This window comes from Chiloscyllium plagiosum, unplaced genomic scaffold (genome assembly GCF_037043375.1).
Source record: "Chiloscyllium plagiosum isolate Xiang-an unplaced genomic scaffold, Cpla_swu_hap1 HiC_scaffold_45, whole genome shotgun sequence".
Taxonomy (NCBI): Eukaryota; Metazoa; Chordata; class Chondrichthyes; order Orectolobiformes; family Hemiscylliidae; genus Chiloscyllium; species Chiloscyllium plagiosum.
This window is the reverse complement of record NW_028270183.1, coordinates 36532629-36554262: the sequence shown is the minus strand read 5'-3', so window position 1 is coordinate 36554262 and position 21634 is coordinate 36532629. Positions and strand designations below refer to the sequence as shown.

At 45.5% G+C, this 21634-nt stretch overlaps 1 protein-coding gene across 1 annotated transcript in view; it reads left to right on the top strand.

Moving 5' to 3' along the window:
- Nucleotides 1-21634, top strand: part of pnpla6 (patatin-like phospholipase domain containing 6) — a 157838-nt gene that overhangs the window by 19617 nt on the left and 116587 nt on the right. Inside the window, exon 8 of the mRNA XM_087983348.1 lies at nt 438-573. Within this exon, the coding sequence (XP_087839474.1) occupies nt 438-573 (136 nt within the window). The remainder of the gene's footprint in view (nt 1-437; nt 574-21634) is intronic.

Here is a 21634-nt window from a genome sequence, read left to right as displayed (position 1 = left end):
TTCAGCATCCATGTTAACAAAATAAATAATCCTACACCTCCTCACATTTCAGGAACTTGATGACTAGCACAACAGTAATCTCCCAAATTGCTGATGAGATAATGACCTGATAAGACATTAGAGTGTGACTACTCTCTGACAGCCCATTTACTGATAAGCACCAATGACCCAGGATATGTTTCCACTCTGTGGAAGAACTGGGCTTCATCTGGAGAGCAGCAATTAGTAGATTCCTACGTGGGAATGTGAACAATATGGGCAGTTAGTGATTGCAAATTCTACTCCAGGTATCCTTTCCTTTGGAGTGTGATCACCCAAGGGTGTGACGTGGCAGGTCTAATTTAATAACTTGGTGACTGGCCTACAAACAGCCTGTATGTGTAAAAGGATTTGCTTCTCTAACACTGATGGTGAGCATGTCCTTTGTTTAATGTCAGGAGAGCCAGCCATCGCGCCTGATTCCCCAACTAATCTGTACCACCCGGACCAGCCCTGTGCGACACCGCCGCTTCATCAGTGTGTCAGTAGCTGAAGATCAGAAGGATACAGCTGGGAAGATGGTTCTTGACCCAGGTAGGGTGGGTGTTGGTTCAAAACAGCAACAGTTGTATTGTTGTGATTATTGATGATTATTGTGTGGGCAGTCTGTTTGAATCACTTGATTTTGCCAATGTTGGGGGAGGTGGTGGTTTCCTGGTTATGATGCTGTTATATTAATCCAGATAGCATAGTGGTAATGGATTCAAGCCCCACCACAACAGTTGGTGCAGTTTAAATTCATTTAGTTTCTTAAAAAGAAAACTCTGGAACTGAAAGTTAGTAGGAGAAAGTGAGGACTGCAGATGCTGGAGATCAGAGCTGAAAATGTGTTGCTGGAAAAGTGCAGCAGGTCAGGCAGCATCCAAGGAGCAGGAGAATAGAGTTTCAGGCATGAGCCCTTCTTCAGGAATTAGGAGTGTGTGCCAAACAGGCTAAGATAAAATGTAGGGAGGAGGGACTTGGGGGAGGGGCGTTGGAAATGCGATAGGTGGAAGGAGGTTAAGGTGAGGGTGATAGGCCAGAGTGGGGGTGGGGGCGGAGAGGTCAGGAAGAAGATTGCAGGTTAGCAAGGCGGTGCTGAGTTCGAGGGTTGGGACTGAGACAAGGTGGGGGGAGGGGAAATGAAACTGGAGAAATCTGAGTTCATCCCTTGTGGTTGGAGGGTTCCTAGGCGGAAGATGAGGTGCTCTTCCTCCAGCCGCCGTGTTGCTATGGTCTGGCGATGGAGGAGGCCAAGGACCTGCATGTCCTTGGTGGAGTGGGAGGGGGAGTTGAAGTGTTGAGCCATGGGGTGGTTGGGTTGGTTGGTCCGGGTGTCCCAGAGGTGTTCTCTGAAACGTTCCGCAAGTAGGCGGCCTGTCTCCCCAATATAGAGGAGGCCACATCGGGTGCAGCAGATGCAGTAAATGATGTGTGTGGAGGTGCAGGTGAATTTGTGGCGGATATGGAAGGATCCCTTGGGGCCTTGGAGGGAAGTAAGGGGGGAGGTATTGGCGCAAGTTTTGCATTTCTTGCGGTTGCAGGGAAAGTTGCCGGGAGTGGGGGTTGGGTTGGTGGGGGGTGTGGACCTGACGAGGGAGTCACGGAGGGAGTGGTCTTTCCAGAACGCTGAAAGTTAGTCTCAGTTATGGTGACCACAAACTTTCTGTCAATTGTTGTCAGGATCCGTCTGTTTAATGAATGTCATCGCGGGAAGGAAGTCTGCCTCCTTATCTGGTCTGGCCTCCATGTGCTTCACTCTTAACTGCCCTCTGAAATAGCTGAGCATGACACCAACCTCAATAGGGAAGGGATAACAAGTTTTGGTCTTTCCAGTGAGGCCCACACTCCATGAAAGAATAAACAAGACTGTGTTTCCCATACTTGTTCAGTCTTTCCATAGACCTATGTTGAAAATAAGGTGTAGGAGAAGGTTCTTGAATGCATTGTTACTTCCCCAAACTTATTCCCATCTTTCCCAGAGCTCTCAATTTCAATCCTTGTGATCAGGATTTTTGCTGTGTGCAAGTCACTGACTAAAAACTAGAGGTACAGTTGTAGCAAGACCTCTTCTCTATTCACTTATGGGGTGAAGATGTCATCAGCTGGAACAGTATTCATTGCCTGTCACTGGTTGCCCTTGAGATGATGACAGCAAGCTGCCTACTTGAAGTGCTGCATTCAGAGTCCTTTCTCTGTTTCTATGCTGTCATCTTCCTTGCAATGAAGGCCAGAATTCCATTTGCCTTTCTAAATGCTTCCTGTTTCATTTATGGTGATGCACAGCTTCCCATATTGTAGCATTCTTCCTCCTTCTAATTAATTTGCTTTTGTAGTCTTAACAACCAAGTAGGCAGCTTCATGGGATGGCACTGTGGCTCAGTGGTTAGCACTGCTGCCTCACAGCGCCAAGGACTCTGGTTCAATTCCAGCGTCGAGCGACTGTCTGTATGGAGTTTGCATATCCTTCCCATGTCTACGTGGGTTTCCTCCGGGTGCTCTGATTTCTTCCCACAGTCCAGAGATATGCATGTTAGGTGAATTGGCTGTGCTAAATTGTCCATAGTATTCCGGGATGTGTAGGTTAGGTGCATTAGTCAGGGAGAAGTGTAGAGTAATAGGGGAAATGAGTCTGGGTGGGATACTCTTTAGAGAATTGGTGTGGACCTGTTGGGCTGAAGGGCCTGTTTCCACACTGTAGAGATTTTATGAAATTCTATGTTTCCCATATTATACTCCATTTTTACCTGCTCACTTAATCTGCCTATAACCATCTCTGTCCACCGCACAACTTGCTTTCCCACTTCGTATCTTCAGCAAGTCTGACTAGAATGTAGAAGAAGGGCCTGTGCCCGAAACGTCGAATCTCCTGTTCCCTGGATGCTGCCTGACCTGCTGTGCTGTTCCAGCAATAAAGTTTCAACACTGACTAGAATGTACTCAACTGTTTTTTTTTCCATGTCATCACTTGTGACTGAATAGTTGATGCACCAGCACTTTAGATGCATATATTTAAGGAGACTGTACTTCCCACTAGTTGGTTTGAAAACACTGCATCTGAAGTATAGAAGCAGTATTGTTAGACGAAGGGGATTATCATTCTCATTTGCCTAATTATTGTGACATTCACAGTACCAAGCAGTATTTGCATCAACAGTCTCATTTATAGAATTTCTTTCCATATATTTGCATAGCCTTCTATTACTGCACAGTCAGGCTGGTTGTTTGGAGCTCAGCAGGAGTTTTCTAACCACTATTTATTTGATGCTAGACACATTTTGGCTGTAATTACTACATTTATGTGCTTTTCAGATTTTCAGCTGGAATAGATTTATGGCTGACTAATAATTCGGAAAATAACTATATTTGCACACAAGTGAGCTACACCTTTTCAGTGTCTTCAGTGCACTGGCTTTTTCAGGCAACAGATGGAGTTGCCTGAAAAACTTGTGGAGAGCATGCAGTTCCTTTCTTCCACGGTTTTCATGACACTCATTTAGTGATGTTAAAGATCTAGAGATGAAGCATCGGTAAGTTTGCAGACAACAAAAAATTGATAGTGTTGTAAATCACAAGGTGAAAAACCTTCAGGTACAGAATGATATAGGTGGGCTGGTCTGACGGGCCAAACAGTGACAAAAGGAATTTAATCCTGAAAAGTGTGTGATGTTACATTTTGGGAGATTACACAATGCAGGAAAGTACTTGATGAAATGGTAGGACCCTGGGAAGTATGGAAGATCAGAGGGAACTTGGTGTGCAGGAAGGCTGCAGGACTGAAGGATAAAGTGGTTAAGAAGGAATATGGGATGTTTGCCTTTAAGTTGGAACATTGAATACAAGAGCAAGGGGATTATGATGGAGTCGAAGATAGCATTAGTTAGACCACAGCTGGAGTATTGTGTGCAGTTCCGGCCACCACACCATGGGAAGGATGTGATTGTACTGAAGGAAGGGTGGCAGAGGAGATTCACCAGGATATTGCCAGGACCAGTACAACTATGAAGAGTGACTGGATAGGCTAAGGGGCTACCTGATTGAGGTCTATAAAGTTGAGGGGCATAGTTAGGATAACAAAGGGAGAAACATTGAGACAAGGAAAGGATTCAGTAACTAGAGGGCATAAATTTAAGGGAAGGAGCAGAAAATTTTGAGAGAATTTGAGGAATTTTTTTTTTTACCAGAGAGTGGTGGTTTTCTGGAACTCTCTGCTAGAAAGGGTGGTCAAAACCATAACCTTCAAGACATCGAAGTATTTAGATGAACTGTTGAAATGCTCATGTATGGCCATGGACCAAGTGCTAGGAAATACAATGAGAATACTTGGATGTTTGATGACCGGCTTGGACACAATGAGCTGAAAAGCCTTTCTTCCATGCTGTACTATGTCCAACTGTAGCTACCTAATACAACAGTATGGAGCACTGGTTCAGGATGTTCTGGGCATTGTACTTTGGAAATAATGTGCAGGTGTAAGAAAAGGTGCAGCAAGATTCCCAAGAAGAGTTTTCTGAAAACGAGTAATATGCAGGGCTACAGAAAGACTTGAGAAGAACAGCCCTATGTAAATCACTGCCACGGAGAGCACCAATGAAAGACACAACAAATGACCTCCTTCCCTGCTGTAACAATTCTACAATTCTGTGGTAGCCTCCCTCTGCCCTCCGCTCCATGGCATTGCTCATAGTTAAGCTCGGATGGAAGGTCTTTGTGAGACTTGGCTTCTGTCTTAGCCTCATACTGTCTTGAAATTCATCCTTGTTCACCTCCTCCTTCATTTATGAAGACCAAGAGTCCACAGACCTGCTTCTCTCTTTGCCTCTTGTTCCCTCATGGACTTTAACTGGTTTTGAGATGAGAACTACAAACTAAATCTAGTGCGACTTAACTCAGACTCGAGTCCCCTAGTTTCACTACCGTTCTCAGCAAAACTGTCTTCAGTCCTATTCTATCAGTTGTGACCAACACTCGCTGCTGTGAATCACATGATAAAAATCCCGTGATACCAGTTATCTAACAAAGGAGCAGCATTCTGAAAGCTTGTACTTTCACATAAACCTGTTGGATTATAACCTGGTGTCATGTGATTTTTAACTTTGTCGACCCCAGTCCAACAGTGGCACCTCCACATCATGAATCAGAAGGTTCAGGTCGCACTCTAAGTCATTAGCAGAACAGTCTAGTGCAGTATTGAGGGAGTGGTTTGCTATCTGAGATGCTATCTTCCTGATGCGATGTTAAACTGTGACCCTGTGTATCACCCCAAGTAAATCTGTTGTATCCTGGTACACCTCTGTCATGCATTCCTGAAGGCCCCTTTCCTACCTACCCCACCTTCTCCAGTTGAACTTTGTCGCTAAATTCTAGTAAATCTCCTGTGCACCCTCTCAGGGAACCTAAACCCTTCCTAAATTGGAGTGACAAAAGCTGGCTACATTCCTCTGGTTGTGATTCACCAGAGCTATACAAATGTTCAGCATAGCTTTCCTGCTTTTGTACTCAATAGCCTATTTGTGAATAGTGAACGAATTTATGTAGTTTGTTACCCCTTCTCTCATCACCTTGTGCTACCTTTAAAGATTAACGCAGTTACTCCAAGGTCCTTCTGTCTCCCCATACTCTTCAGAATTACGCCTTTCGTCCACAATTGCCTGCACTCTTGCTCGTGCTCTCTCACTCTCACTACTGCCAAAATGCAGAACCTCACATTTCCAATAAATTCCATCTGCTACTTGTCTGCCCTTTCCCTTGGAGCATCCATATCCTGTTGCAGTCAGTTTGTACCATCCTCACTGCGTACCATAGCTTCAAGTTTGTAACATCAGCAACTTTTGACATTTTAAGCTGTATTCCAATATCAAGTTCACGATGCATCTATATCAGAAAAAGCAGTAGCCCCAGCACTGACCTTTGGGAAACACCACTCACTACTCAGTCTGACAGTTAACCATTTTACAATCAAATCATGTTTTCTATTTTTTTTAATCATTGACATTGATCCTTCTTTTCCTTGAGACTCAGTTTTGTTAACTAGTCTTTATGTGGCGCATAGTCAAAAGCTTTCCTCAAATCTAAATAGACATCTTGTTACGTTTCGTCCTCCAACTTTGTGTTAAATTAATCAAACACAAATTATGCTGGTTCTCCTTAACTAACTCAAACTTTTAATGCTTGTTGATTTTTGTTTTGTCTGATTATTGATTCTAAGAGCTTACCCAATACAGATGTCAGATTGTTCTGCCAAAGTCAGATTGTCTTGAAACATTTAGTCTTCCCTCCTCAGATACTGCCAGACTTGCTGAGTTTCTACAACATTTTCTCCCTTTATTTCAGATTTTCAGCATCTGCAGTATTTTACTTTTATTTGATGTCAAATTGACCCACCTGTAGTTACTAGTTGCACCATTCGTTTAGTCAGAAGTGCTATGTATGCCACTTTCCAATCCTCTGGCAGCTCCCTTGTATCGTGGGAGGATTGAATGGTTTTTGCAAGTCAGTCTGTTATCATCCTTTATCACCTTGGGCTGTAAGGCTATGATTAGTCCTGCTCCATTAAACATATATCGCCACCTTATGTCTGGTTCGGTCTTGTAGAATTCCCATCACCCTCCTTTTTTAATTTGTTACCTAATATTCTTTATTTCCTTTCCTAGCCAAGGAGCCCTGCCTTTGGTTGCCTGTCCTTCCCTCTTGTTGGAATATGCTCGGCCTGTACCCAGAACATCTCTTCCTTAAAAATTAAACCAATGTTCTGTTGCAAACTGCCCAATGGTCTGACTTCTTGCTGGCTCGATCCACCACTAAAGTTGGGACCTTGCGGTTCATAAGTTTTCTCTCACCCTATTGACTCTTGGCCCACTTAGACACCCCCCCCCCCCCCCCCGCCACTTACATTTGTCATCACGAGATTCAACAGTGTCTCCTTCCTAATTGAACTTAAAAACATGCTGATCAGGGAGGTTCCCAGTGCGCATTTCAGAAATCCCCTCTTTAGTTTCCCATTACTCAACCCCATTTATCCCACTCAATATTGAAGTATTTTTAGTCTCACAGTTTTGGGATTCCGTAGTTTTTGCCCATCACTATGGTTTCTCTTCAATTTGTTCCTTCGCTATTTGGAGACAATAGAATGCCCCCAGTAAACTATTACACACTTTACGATTCTCAAATTTAACCAAATAGATTCTGTGCTTGACCTATCAGGGGCATCCTCTCTTTTGATCACAGAATAAAGGACACTTTGGCACAGCCAATGTATGGCCGATGGAGCGTTCTGCCAGGTCTGAGAGGGTGGACTGGAGTTGTTGCCAAAACTGAAAGACAGGAGAGAGGTGAGGGAGTGTTACACACACGCAGACACACAAACACCGACAGACACACACACACACATTTAACCATGTTTATTTTAGTGCCACTACATGACATCTTGTGAAAAAGAGTCATATTGGATTGGAAACATTAACTTTGTTTCTCTCAGTACAGATGATGCCTGAATTTCTGCAGAATTTTATATTACATTCCATGTGGTTATTTATGTTTTTCACCAGTGGATTCCTTGCATGTCTCTTATTCTGTTCCTATCTGGCTTGGTAGTGCTTTCCTATCCAGTACTATCGAACACGCTCACTCCTTTCAGCACCTTATTCCTCTTTTCTTATACATACTGGTGCCCACCCAGTTTAGTTTAAACATGCCCAAACCACACAAGTGGGGATACTCACAAGATCAAAAACAAAAACAGAAATTGCTGGAAAAACTCAGCACGTCTGGCAGCACCTGTGGAGAGAAAGCAGAGTTAATGTTATTCAGAACTCCACAGATGCTGCCAGACCTGCTAAGGTTTTTTTCCTGTGATTTCTCTTATTGGTTTTGTTTCAGATTTCCAGCATCCACCGTTCTTTTGGTTTTTAAGCTCCCAAGATCGTTGGTCTAAGTCCCATTGAGATGCAATGTACTCCTTTTGAGTAGGTGCCTTTTGCCCCCAGACTGGCCCCATTGAGCCAAGAATGTGAACCCTTCCTCCTGCACTATGCTTCACTCCAGGCATGAATCCTCCCTATCTTCCTATTGCTACTTCTGCCAATACAAGGCACCAAAGGTAATCTAGAGGTTGGTGCTATAGCCAAGACTGCCCTCCTTCAGGGTATTGTGTCTGAGCAACCTCCCATTCTGGTTTGATGGTGGCCTCACACACTGAGGCTTCTCGTACTTCCTGCTTCTTCCTAATAGCTGCCCATTGACTGTCCTCCACTCTGTCTGCCTGTGGGGTGCCCTACTCCTGGAACAGATCCTTTGACTCTCCCTAGTGACTCCACCTGCCCCTCGAATTCTGAACTCAAACTCAAAGAGCTGAAGATAATTACTGGATATGCCACCTACCAATTCAAGATTGAAAACGCAATCCTTTGATTAAGAATCACAAAGTGACAGACTGGCATGAATTCTCCTGTAATTCTCCTCACTGTTTTCCCATTGATTGGGCAACAAAGTTTTATTCAGACTCCATGTCCAATTCCGGGTTTGAGGGCTGGTTAGTGGTAAGGACCTGTGCAGCAGTGGAAAGCTTTGAAATATAGTGACATTTATTTGACATTTCAATTTATTTGAGTTAGCATACTTTGATTAAACTGTAAGTTTTCCTGTGTGAGCTGCAGGGTTTGAAAATGTTAGAAACCATACAACGCTAGGTTGTGTGATTTTTAACTTTGTCCACCCCAGTCCAATACTCCACATCAGGGTTTGAAATGGTTCAAGGCAGGTGTACAGCTGGTGATTGACCTCTAGGTGTCACTATCCCATTACTTTGATCTCCTGCAAGGATATGCATTTAACCTTTTCGGCAGCAATTTCTAATGGTCATAGAGATGTACAGCGCGGACACAGACCCTTCGACCCAACTCATCCATGCTGACCAGATATCCTCAATTAATCTAGTCCCATTTGACAGTGCATATCCCATATCCCTCTAAAACCTTCCTATTAATATACCCCATCCAGATGCCTTTTAAATGCTGTAATTGTACCAGCCTGCACCACTTCCTCTAACAGCTCATTCCATACTTACACTACCCTTTGTGTAAAAATCCTGTCCTTTTAGGTCCCTTTTAAATCTTTCCCCTCTCCCCCTAAATCTATGCCCTCAAGTTCTGGACTCCATCAACCCCAGGGAAAAGACTTTGCCTATTTATCCTATCCGTGCCCCTCATAATTTTGTAAACCTCTATAAGGTCACCCCTGATCCTCCGTCGCTCCAGGGAAAACAGCCCCAGCCTGTTCAGCCTCTCCCTATAACTCAAATCCTCCATCCCTGGCAACATCCTTGTAAATCTTTTCTGAAACCTTTCAAGTTTCACAACATCTTTCCGATAGGAAGGAGACCAGAATTGCACACAATATTCCAACAGTGGCCTAACCAACGTCCTGTACAGCTGCAACATGACCTCCCAACTCCTGTACTCAGTGCGCTGACCAATAAAGGAAACCATACCAAATGCTACCTTCACTATCCTATCTACCTGAGATTCCACTTTCAAGAAGCTATGAACCTTCCCTCCAAGGTCTCTTGGTTCTGCAACACTCCCCAGGACCTCGCCATTATGTGTATAAGTCCTGCCCTGATGTGCCTTTCCAAAATGCAGCACCTCTGGTTTATCTAAATTAAACTCCATCTGCCACTCCTCGATCAAGTTTGTCAGACATGATTTCCCACACACGCAGCCATTTGACTATCCGCAATCACTCCTTGCCCATGCAAATACATGTAAATCCTGTCCCTCAGGATTCTCTCCAACAACTTGCCCACCACCGAGGTCAGGCTCACCGGTCTATAGTTCCCTGGCTTGTCTTTACCGCCCTTCTTAAACAGTGGTACCACGTTAGTCAACCTCCAGTCTTCCGACACCTCACCTGTGACTATCGATGATACAAATATCCCAGCAAGTGGCCCAGCAATCACTTCTCTAGCTTCCCGCTGTGCCTATGACCTGATTAGTTCTTGGGGATTTATCTACTTTTAGGCATTTTGAGACACTTCCTCCTCTGTAATGTGGACATTTTTCAAGATGTCACCATCAGTTTCCCCATGTTCTGTATCTTCCATGTCCTTCTCCATAGTAAACACTGATGCAAAATACTTGTTTCGTATCTCCTCCATTTCCTGCGGTTCTGCACAGAGGCTGCCTGGCTGGTTTTGAGGGGCCCTATTCTTGCCCTAGTTACACTTTTGTCCTTAATGTATTTAAAAAATTCCTTTGGATTAGTCTCAGCCCTATTTGCCAAAGCTATCTCATGTCCCCTTTTTGCCCTCCTGATTTCCCTTTTAAGTATACTCCTACTTCCTTTATACTCTTCTAAGGTTTCACTCGATCTCTCCTGTCTATACCTGACATATGTTTCCTTTTTTCTTCACCAAACCCTCAATTTCTTTAGTCACCTAGCATTCCCTATACCTACCAGCCTTCCCTTTCACCCTAACAGGAATATACTATCTCTGGATTCTTGTTATCTCATTTCTGAAGGCTTCCCATTTTCCAGCCATCCCTTTACCTGTGAACATCTGCCCCCAGTCAGCATTTGAAAGTTCTTGCCTAATACCATCAAAAGTGGCCTTTCTCCAATTTAGAACTTCAACTTTTAGATCTAGTCTATTCTTTTTCATTACTATTTTGAAACTAATGGAATTATGGTTGCTGGCCCCAAAGTGCTCCCCCACTGACACCTCAGTCACCTGCCCTGCCTTATTTCCCAAGAGTAGGTCAGGTTTTGCACCTTCTGTAGGAGTTGCATCACCTGCACATGAATCAGAAAATTTTCTTGTACTCACTTAACAAATTCCTCTCCATCTAGACCCTTAATACTATGGTAGTCCCAGTCTATGTTTGGAAAGTTAAAATCCACTATCATAACAATCCTATTATTCTTACAGATGACTGAGACCTACTTATAAATTTGTTTCTCAATTTCTCACTGAGTATTGTGGGGCCTACAGTACAATCCCAATAAGGCGATCTTCTCTTTTTTATTTCTCGGTTCCAGCCAAGTGACTTTGCTGGACATATTTCCAGGAATAACCTCCCTAAGTGCAGCTGTAACGTTATCCCTTATCAGAAATGCTATTCCTTCTCTCTTGCCCCCATCCTATAGCATTTGTATCCTGGAGCACTAAGCTGCTAGTCCTGTCCATCCCTGAGCTACATCTCTGTAATTGCTATGATATCCCAATCCCATGTTCCTAACCATGCCGTGAGTTCATCTGCCTTCCCTGTTAGGCCTCGTACATTGAAATAAATGCTGTTTAATTTGTCAGTCCTACCTTGTTCTCTGCTTTGTTCCTGTCTGCGCTGTTTGACTTACTCCTTTTCCCAACTGTACCAGTCTCAGGCTGATCACTTTCCTCACTATCTCCCTGGGTCCCACCCTCTTCCCCCTCCTACCACTTGTTTAAATCCTCCTGAGCAACTCTAGAAGATCTCCCTGCCAGTATATTAGTCCCCTTCCAATTCAGATGCAATCCGTCCTCCTTGTACAGGTCACTTCCACCCCAGAAGAGAATCCAATGATCCAAAAATGTGAACCCTCTCCCCTGCATCTGCACCTCAACAATGCATTTATCTGCTCTATCCTCCTATTCCTGTCCTCACTAGCTCATAGCACCAGGAGTAATCCAGATATTACCACCCCCATGGACCTTGCTTTTAAATTCTTGCCTATATTCTCCCTTCGGAGTCTCGTCCTTTTCTCTTCCTACGTTGTTGGTCCCAATGTGTACAATGACCTGCTGCTGATCCCTCTCCCCTTTGAGAATATTCTGCATACTTTCAGATGGCCTTGATCCTGGCACCAGGGAGGTAACACACCATTCTGATTATTCACTGTCAGCTGCCGAAATGTCTGGCTCTGTCTCTGACTAGAGAGTCCTCTATCACAATCAGCCGCTTGCATCTTACGTTCTCTTTGTTACATTTGAGTCAGTCTTGGTAACAGAAATTTGGCTGTTGTTGCCGCATTCCCCTAAGGGTCCATCACCCACTACATTTTCCAGAGCAGCATACTTGTTTGAGATGGGAATAGCCACAGGAGACTACCTGCCTCCCTCTCCTAGCTTTCCTGGCGGTAACCATCTGCCTGACTATATCTGTGATTTTTTTCCCTTTCTATAACTGCCATCCATCACATTCCCTAGATCCTGTAAATTTTACATTGCCTGTAACTGCCACTTTCTGTGCAAAGTGATAGGATTCGCAGCCAAACGCACTTCCTAAGACATAATCATCAGTCATTATGTGGAGGTGCTAGTGTTGAACAGGGGTGGACAATGTTAAAAATCACACCACACCAGGTTATAGTCCAACAGGTTTATTTGGAAGCACTAGCTTTCGGAGCACTGCTCCTTGTTGAAGGAGTATAACCCTGGTGTTACATAATCATCAGTAATGTGGAAACTCTCCCTCATTTCCCACATCCAACACGTAGAGCATATCACTCTACTAAAGGCCATCTTTGCACCTTAACAATCTACCACCCAGAAAATAGCCCAGTGGCTCAGTGGTTAGCACTGCAGCCTCACAGCACCAGGGACATAGGTTTGATACCATTCTCGGGTGACTGTCTATGTGGAGTTTGCACGTTCTCCCTGTGTCTGCGTGGGTCTCCTCCCACAGTTCAAAGATATGCAGGTTAGGGTGGATTGGCCGTGGGAAATTACCAATAGTGTTCAGGGATGTGTAGGTTAGGGGCATTAGTCAGAAGTAAATGTAGAGTAATAGGGTAGGGGAATGGGTCTGGATGGTTTACTCTTCGGAGGGTTAGTGTGGACTTATTGGGCCAAATAGCCTGTTTCCACACCGTAGGGAGTCTATGAACCCTTGATCCCCTTGATCCTCAAGAACCTATCTATCTCAGTCTTAAATATACTCAACGACCCGGCCTCCACAGCCTTCTGTGGGAATGAATTCCATCGATTCCCCACTCTCTGGCTGAAGAAGTTTCTCCTTATTTCCATTCTAAAAGGTCTTCCTTTTACTCTAATGCTGTGCCCTTGGGTCCCAGTCTCTCCTACCAATGGAAACATCTTCCCACCATCTGCTCTGTCCAGGCCATTCCGTATTCTGTAAGTTTCCATTAGATACCCCCACCCCATCCTTCTAAACTCCATCGAGCATAGACCCAGATTCCTCAAACATTCCTGATATGTTAAACTTTTAATTCCTGAGATTATTTTCGTGAACTTGCTCTGAACATGCTCCAAGGCCAGTACATGCTTCCTTGAGATATGGGGCCCAAAACTGCACGTAATATTCCAAATGTGGTCTGATCAGAGACTGATAGAGCCTCAGAGGTACATCCCTGCTTTCATATTCAAGCCCTCTTGAAATAACTACCATAATCGGATTTGCCTCCCTAACTACTGCCTCAACCTGCAGGTTTACCTTGAGAGAATTGTGGACTAGATCTCCCCCAAGTCCCTTTGCACTTCAGACTTCTGAATTTTCTCCTGATTTAGAGAATAGTCCATGCCTCTATTCTTCCAACCAAAGTGCATGACCTCACACTTTCCCACATTGTTCTCCTTCTGCCACTTCTTTGGCCACTTTCCTATCCTGTCCGAATCCTCCTGCAGCCTCCCCACCTCCTCAATGCTACCTGCACCTCCACCCATCTTGGTATCATCTGCAAACTTAGCCAGAATGCCTTCAGTTACTCAGTAGCCTCCTGTGCGGCACCTTGTCAAAGACCTTCTTGAAGTCCAGATAGATAATATCCATTGGCTCTCCTTGGTGTAACCTGCTTATTACTTCCACTAAGAATTGTAGCAGATTTGTCAGGTATGACCTCCCCTTGATGAAACCATGCTGACTTTGCCCTATTTTACCACACACTTCCAAGTATTCAGAAACCTCATCCTTCACAAAGGATTCCAGGATCTTACCCACGACTGAGGTTAGGCTAATCAGTCTGTAATTTTCTGTCATTTGCCTTACTTCCTTTTTAACAGCAGTGTCACGTTCACGATTTTCGAGTCCTCTGGAACCCTCCCTGATTCTAGTAATTCCTGAAATCACATCATTAACTCCTCCACCATCTCTTCAGCTGTCTTCCTTCAGAACTCTGGAGTGTAGTAATCTGCTATCTTACTTTTGCTTCCAAGTGAATACCCCACATTTATACAAATAATAATGCATCTGCCATTGGTTTACCTATTCACCCAACCTGTCCAGATTGTGCTGCAGGGTCTCTGCATCCCGTCACATCCAACTTGGTATCATCTGCTAACTTTGAGATGTTACATTTTGTTCCCTCATCCAAATCATGAATATATATTGTGAATAGCTGGGGTCCCAGCACAGATTCCCATGGCACCCCCACTAGTTACTACCTGCCAATTTGAAAAGGATTCTGTATGACCCATTAATTCCTACTCTTAGTTTCCTGTCTGCCAACCAGTTTTCTATCCATCTCAATACACTTGCCCCAATCTCGTGCTTTAATCTCGCACAATAATCTCTTACGCAGGACTTTATTGAACACTTTTTGAAAGTCCGAGTATCAGTGATCATGAATGATTTTAATCTGCACATAGATTGGGCAAATCAAATTAACCACAGCAACGTAGAGGAGGAATTCCTGGAGTGTATACGGGATGGCTTTCTTGATCAATATATGGATGCACCAATGAGACAACAGGCTATCTTAGGCTGGGTATTATGTAATGATCATTGCCAATCTAGCTGTGCGAGACCCATTGGAGATGAGCAACTATAACGTGATAGAATTATTTTATTAAGATGTAGAGTGAGGTAGTTGATTTGGAGACTAGGGTGCTGAATCTTAATAAAGGAAACTATGAAGATAGGAGGCATGGATTGGCCTTGATAGATAGGGGAGAGTTACTGAAAGGGATGACAGTGGAGAGGTAATGACAAACATTCAAGGATGATGAGCTGCAACAACTGTTTATTCCTGTCCAGCATAAAAGCAAAATGGGTCGGAGGGCCAAGCCGTAGTAGACAAAGGAAATTAGAGGTGATCCCAGGGCAGTATCCAGGGAACACAACACTGAGAGAGAGATGGTCACAGGTTAGTAACAAGGGGACACTGCACTGTGAGGGAGATGGTCACAGGTTAGTAACCAGGGAACACCGCACCGTGAGGGAGATGATCATGGGTTAGTAACCAGGGAACACCGCACCGTGAGGGAGATGATCACGGGTTAGTAACAAGGGGACACTGCACTGTGAGGGAGATGATCACGGGTTAGTAACCAGGGAACACCGCACCGTGAGGGAGATGATCACGGGTTAGTAACCAGGGAACACCGCACCGTGAGGGAGATGATCACGGGTTAGTAACCAGGGAACACCGCACCGTGAGGGAGATGATCCCGGGGAACACCGCACCGTGAGGGAGATGATCACGGGTTAGTAACCAGGGAACACCGCACCGTGAGGGAGATGATCATGGGTTAGTAACCAGGGAACACCGCACCGTGAGGGAGATGATCACGGGTTAGTAACCAGGGAACACCGCACCGTGAGGGAGATGATCACGGGTTAGTAACCAGGGAACACCGCACCGTGAGGGAGATGATCATGGGTTAGTAACCAGGGAACACCGCACCGTGAGGGAGATGATCATGGGTTAGTAACCAGGGAACACCGCACCGTGAGGGAGATGATCACGGGTTAGTAACCAGGGAACACCGCACCGTGAGGGAGATGATCACGGGTTAGTAACCAGGGAACACCGCACCGTGAGGGAGATGATCACGGGTTAGTAACCAGGGAACACCGCACCGTGAGGGAGATGATCACGGGTTAGTAACCAGGGAACACCGCACCGTGAGGGAGATGATCATGGGTTAGTAACCAGGGAACACCGCACCGTGAGGGAGATGATCACGGGTTAGTAACCAGGGAACACCGCACCGTGAGGGAGATGATCATGGGTTAGTAACCAGGGAACACCGCACCGTGAGGGAGATGATCACGGGTTAGTAACCAGGGAACACCGCACCGTGAGGGAGATGATCACGGGTTAGTAACCAGGGAACACCGCACCGTGAGGGAGATGATCACGGGTTAGTAACCAGGGAACACTGCACCGTGAGGGAGATGATCACGGGTTAGTAACCAGGGAACACCGCACCGTGAGGGAGATGATCACGGGTTAGTAACCAGGGAACACCGCACCGTGAGGGAGATGATCACGGGTTAGTAACCAGGGAACACTGCACCGTGAGGGAGATGATCTCGGGTTAGTAACCAGGGAACACCGCACCGTGAGGGAGATGATCACAGGTTAGTAACCAGGGAACACCGCACCGTGAGGGAGATGATCTCGGGTTAGTAACCAGGGAACACCGCACCGTGAGGGAGATGATCACGGGTTAGTAACAAGGGGACACCGCACTGTGAGGGAGATGATCACAGGTTAGTAACCAGGGAACACTGCACCGTGAGGGAGATGATCACGGGTTAGTAACCAGGGAACACCGCACCGTGAGGGAGATGATCACGGGTTAGTAACAAGGGGACACTGCACTGTGAGGGAAATGATCACAGGTTAGTAACCAGGGAACACCGCACCGTGAGGGAGATGATCACGGGTTAGTAACCAGGGAACACCGCACCGTGAGGGAGATGATCACGGGTTAGTAACCAGGGAACACCGCACCGTGAGGGAGATGATCACGGGTTAGTAACAAGGGGACACTGCACCGTGAGGGAGATGATCACGGGTTAGTAACCAGGGAACACCGCACCGTGAGGGAGATGATCACGGGTTAGTAACCAGGGAACACCGCACCGTGAGGGAGATGATCACGGGTTAGTAACCAGGGAACACCGCACCGTGAGGGAAATGATCACGAGTTAGTAACCAGGGAACACCGCACTGTGAGGGAAATGATCACGGGTTAGTAACCAGGGAACACCGCACCGTGAGAGAGATGATCACGGGTTAGTAACCAGGGAACACTGCACCGTGAGGGAGATGATCACGGGTTAGTAACCAGGGAACACTGCACCGTGAGGGAGATGATCACGGGTTAGTAACCAGGAAACACCGCACCGTGAGGGGGATGATCCCGGGGAACACCGCACCGTGAGGGGGATGATCCCGGGGAACACCGCACCGTGAGGGGGATGATCCCGGGGAACACCGCACCGTGAGGGGGATGATCCCGGGGAACACCGCACCGTGAGGGGGATGATTCCGGGGAACACCGCACCGTGAGGGGGATGATCCCGGGGAACACTGCACCGTGAGGGGGATGATCCCGGGGAACACCGCACCGTGAGGGGGATGATCCCGGGGAACACCGCACCGTGAGGGGGATGATCCCGGGGAACACCGCACCGTGAGGGGGATGATCCCGGGGAACACCGCACCGTGAGGGGGATGATCCCGGGGAACACCGCACCGTGAGGGGGATGATCCCGGGGAACACCGCACCGTGAGGGGGATGATCCCGGGGAACACCGCACCGTGAGGGGGATGATCCCGGGGAACATCACCGTGAGGGAGATGATCCCATTTTTTCCAACCTCAATTCTATTCTAACTTTAAGATGGACATAAAATGTCATAATGACATTATTTGAAGATAGCCAGGAGAGGTCTCCCTGAAGAGCTGGTCAAATGCAGCATCACCAAAGTGGATATTAGCTTGATCTTGGTTCTGAGATATGCTGAGCACAGTGTCTGCTGCATTTCTTCCACTGAAATGCTGATTCGAGTTCAAAACTATGTAATTGGCTCAAAGCTGCTGGATTGTTATGTAAATTGGTAGGTAAATGTAAATTGGCTTTAGGGGAGGATTGGAGAGCTTTTACAAGCTAACATTTGACATTTTTCCTCACGGCTGATCTGTTATAAAGCCCAGTGAAGTTGGAAGTACTGTGCTTATCCTTTTCAGCACTTGGTGACTATCTAACTGGATTACGCTGTCTTCTTTTTTCAGGTTTAGTCATGTTCAGAATAGCTACTTTTTATTGCTTTTCTTTTCTCCAAGCTTGCCCTGTTTAATGAGCTGTTATTTTCACCCAGATTTTGTTGCTACAAATATATGTGGAAAAATGCTCCCAAAACAAGCATATTTTAAAACATCAGCTTAAGTAAAATGGCTTTAGATGTCAGGTTTGGCTCAGCGGGATCGCTATATTTTGAACCAGAGAGTTCAGGCAAAGGACAACTCCACACACAGAAGGCCACCATCCAGTCTGCATCATCTCAGATGCAACCTTTTAAAGTTCAATACTGAACCAAGGCTCCATCTTCCCTAGTCGGAGGACATGAAAGATTCTGTTGCCCTACTTGAGAAAGGACAGGCGAGTTGCATGGTGTCATGGCCGATTGGCATTGTTCAGCTTGTTTTCACTAACTAGGGTGCTCACTGCATTTTCCTCCATTACCCTGGTGACTTCAGAAACATTTCAAGGGTGTAAAATATTTTTGCATGTACCAAAGTTGCAAAAAGTGCTCGATAAATTCAAGTATTTCTCGTAAATAATTCGTGTTAGTCTACTCCATTTTCTGGGTATTTATAATAAGATGGTTTCTCACACCTTGCCCCTGAAAGCCACCCCATGTCCTGTCTGATTTGCACTCCCAATCCTACAATCTGGTGACCCCAATGAATGAGGTGGTACTGCAGCTTCTATTAAATTATGCTGCTGTAAGAAAACTAGAAATTGGAAACCTGCACCAACCTCAACAACTGAGAATGGTGCTGCTCAATGATTTCAGCTGAGGGTATCTGTGAGCTGGTGTTCTTTACAAAAGAAAAGAGGAATTGTGGAAAACCGACCTTCACATAGTTTGGTACATGGAAAATTCACCTGTGACGTTGTCTTTTTATAAAGGTATGCCTTTGGACCCCGCGTTGAAGGAACCACCAGACTTCATGTATGTAGTAATAGTAAAGTTCGAGGCTGAAATTGTTGGCACACCTAGCTTAGGGCAAAAGAAAGTACTGAGGCGGCGGTCCATAATGAAGGGAGAGCGCTCCAAGGTCCCTAAGGAGAAGGAGATGTTTACAGAGTCAGAGAACCAGGATGAAACACAGAGCCAGAAAAAGTCTAAATTACAGGACTCTACAGGAGAGGGGATAGTTAAAAAGAAGCAGGAGACGAATCGGGTGGTGAAACGGGTCTCAATCGCTCCCATTGAACCCATGTCAAATACTGAAGTCACTGAACCTCGCCTAGTAACTACATCAAGTACCAGTGAAGCAGGTCTACCTCTTCCGAATGAGCAAGAGAAGGCAACATCTATAGAACTTAGTGAGGAAACCCAAATGGTTCCAATAGGTCAGTGATGCATCTCATTCTCCATAGATCAAGCTGTTTAGACACTGTGTCAGAGTCTCAGATGAAATACAAACGTACAGTACCAGAGAAACTCAGCAAGTCCAGCAGTAGCTGTGGAGAAAAACAGAGGTTCATGGTTCAAATTTGATATGACTCAAAATGGTAACTCTGTTTCTCTCTCCACAGATGCTGCCAGACTTGCTGAGTTTCTCCAGCAATTTCTGTTTTTATTTCCGATTTGTAGTATTATTTTTTACTAGGTGAGCTGAATCTGCTAAGGAAAGTAACAACCTTTTTTCAATTTTCTTTTCAAAAACTAACACTTCTGGTTACTAATAACAAGCTTCTTACAAACCTTTGTGTATGAGACACCTGGGTGACAGTTGTGAGTCTTCAGCATCCCATTCAAAGTGTGAAGAGATCATACACTAAATGTCCAGGAAACTTCTAACTCAGAGAGCTGTAACTGTGTCCTGTTAGGACGTATAGTGTGACTTCGAACAGGCAGAGTCTTCCCATACACTTGCATTAACCTATAGCTCACTGATGACTTGGTGGATGTGGACAACAGTGTATCTGCCTCAGAACGGCAGCTCCTGGTCTGGGCCCTGTCGATCCAGCTGGGGCAGTAATGCACTTCACTTCTGTGTCACTAGATTGGGAGGGAGCTCTCTGTGGCCCCCACAAGTCCCTGTTTCCAAGAGACCACATCTGTGAAATCAGAACGTATAGCACAGGACCAGGCCCCTTGGCCCACGATGTTGTGTTGGACATTGCTTGTGGGGATCTAGAGAGTAACAAGGACAGGTCACCTCTAACCAGTAAGAGCCTCGCTAACTCCTGTTGTGGCTGGATGAGAAGCCATCATCCTGGGGTCAAGCTGATCCTACCTCTGACAGCTTTGGAGCTACAGGGCATCTGATATATTAGGAGCGTGAAATATTACATTACTCTTTTAATCATTTCTGTGTCTGTCTGTCTCTTGTTATGGACCAGGCCAGACCCCCTCAAAACATTTCAGGCAAGTAGCCCAGACCCTAACTCTGCTAGTTGTTTGCAGCAGGTATGAAGGGGGTATTTCAGGAGGGATACAACTGGCCCAGATACTTAGTTTCAAACAAGACAGAATTTATTTGCAGAGTACTAAATGAAACACAAACAAAGGAGAACAGAATAGAGAATAGCAATTCTGGTCTCCTTCCTATTGGAAAGATGTGAAACCTGAAAGGGTTCAGAAAAGGTTTACAAGGATGTTGCCAGAGTTGGAGGATTTGAGCTGTAGGGAGAGGCTGAACAGGCTGGGGCTGTTTTCCCTGGAGTGTCGGAGGCTGAGAGGTGACCTTATAGTGGTTTATAAAATTATGTGGGGCATGGATAAGGGAAATAGGCAATGTCTTTTCCCTGGGGTCGGGGAGTCCAGAACTAGAGGACATAGGTTTAGGGTGAGAGGGGAAAGATATAAAAGAGATCTGAGGGGCAACTTTTTCACACACAGGGTGGTACGTGTATGGAATGAGCTGTCAGAGGATGTGGTGGAGGCTGGTACAATTGCAACATTTAAGAAGCATTTGGATGGGTGTATGAATAGGAAGGGTTTGGAGGGATATGGGCCGGGCGCTGGCAGGTGGGACTAGATTGGGTTGGGATATCTGGTTGGCATGGACGGGTTGGACTGAAGGGTTCTGTTTCCATGCTGTACATCTCTATGACTCGACCTGAAAACCCAACAGACCATCCCAATTTAATTGGCACAAAAGGGACAATCAAACACAGGGTCTCACTGGAGAGAGAGAGAGAGGTGGTAGAGGGATTCAGCATGGAACACCTTCTTCCATGGAGCTGATTCTTTGGCCAGAAGCCTGGGAAAAAAAAACTGACTGCCTGCTAAAACCAATCTGAGCTGGGAGAACTGGCCAATCCCCTTGGTTTGTACAATGGTTTTTTTAAACCTGAAAGCCTTTTGCTTGAGGCAGTGCCTGTCAGCTATAATCAAATTGGCCCTAAAACCCATCCAAACCGACATCTCAGCAACTCTGCCTCGTACAACCCTTTTGAGAAGAAAAACCAAGGGTAACGTGACCTTGTTAAAGAAGCAGCATGGTCATACTCTGTTTTGAACGTTGGTGGTGGAACATGGAACAGTGCTCAACACAGGCTTTCATTTTACCAGTATTTCATTAAAGCAGCCTCAGTAGTATAGACAAGAGTTGAGAAAGGGATAGTGTGTGAGGCGGAGACAGACTCAAATGGTCACAAATATTGAGATTGCTTGTGTGTTTCTTCTCTAGGTGTCCGTCTAATGCAACGTCC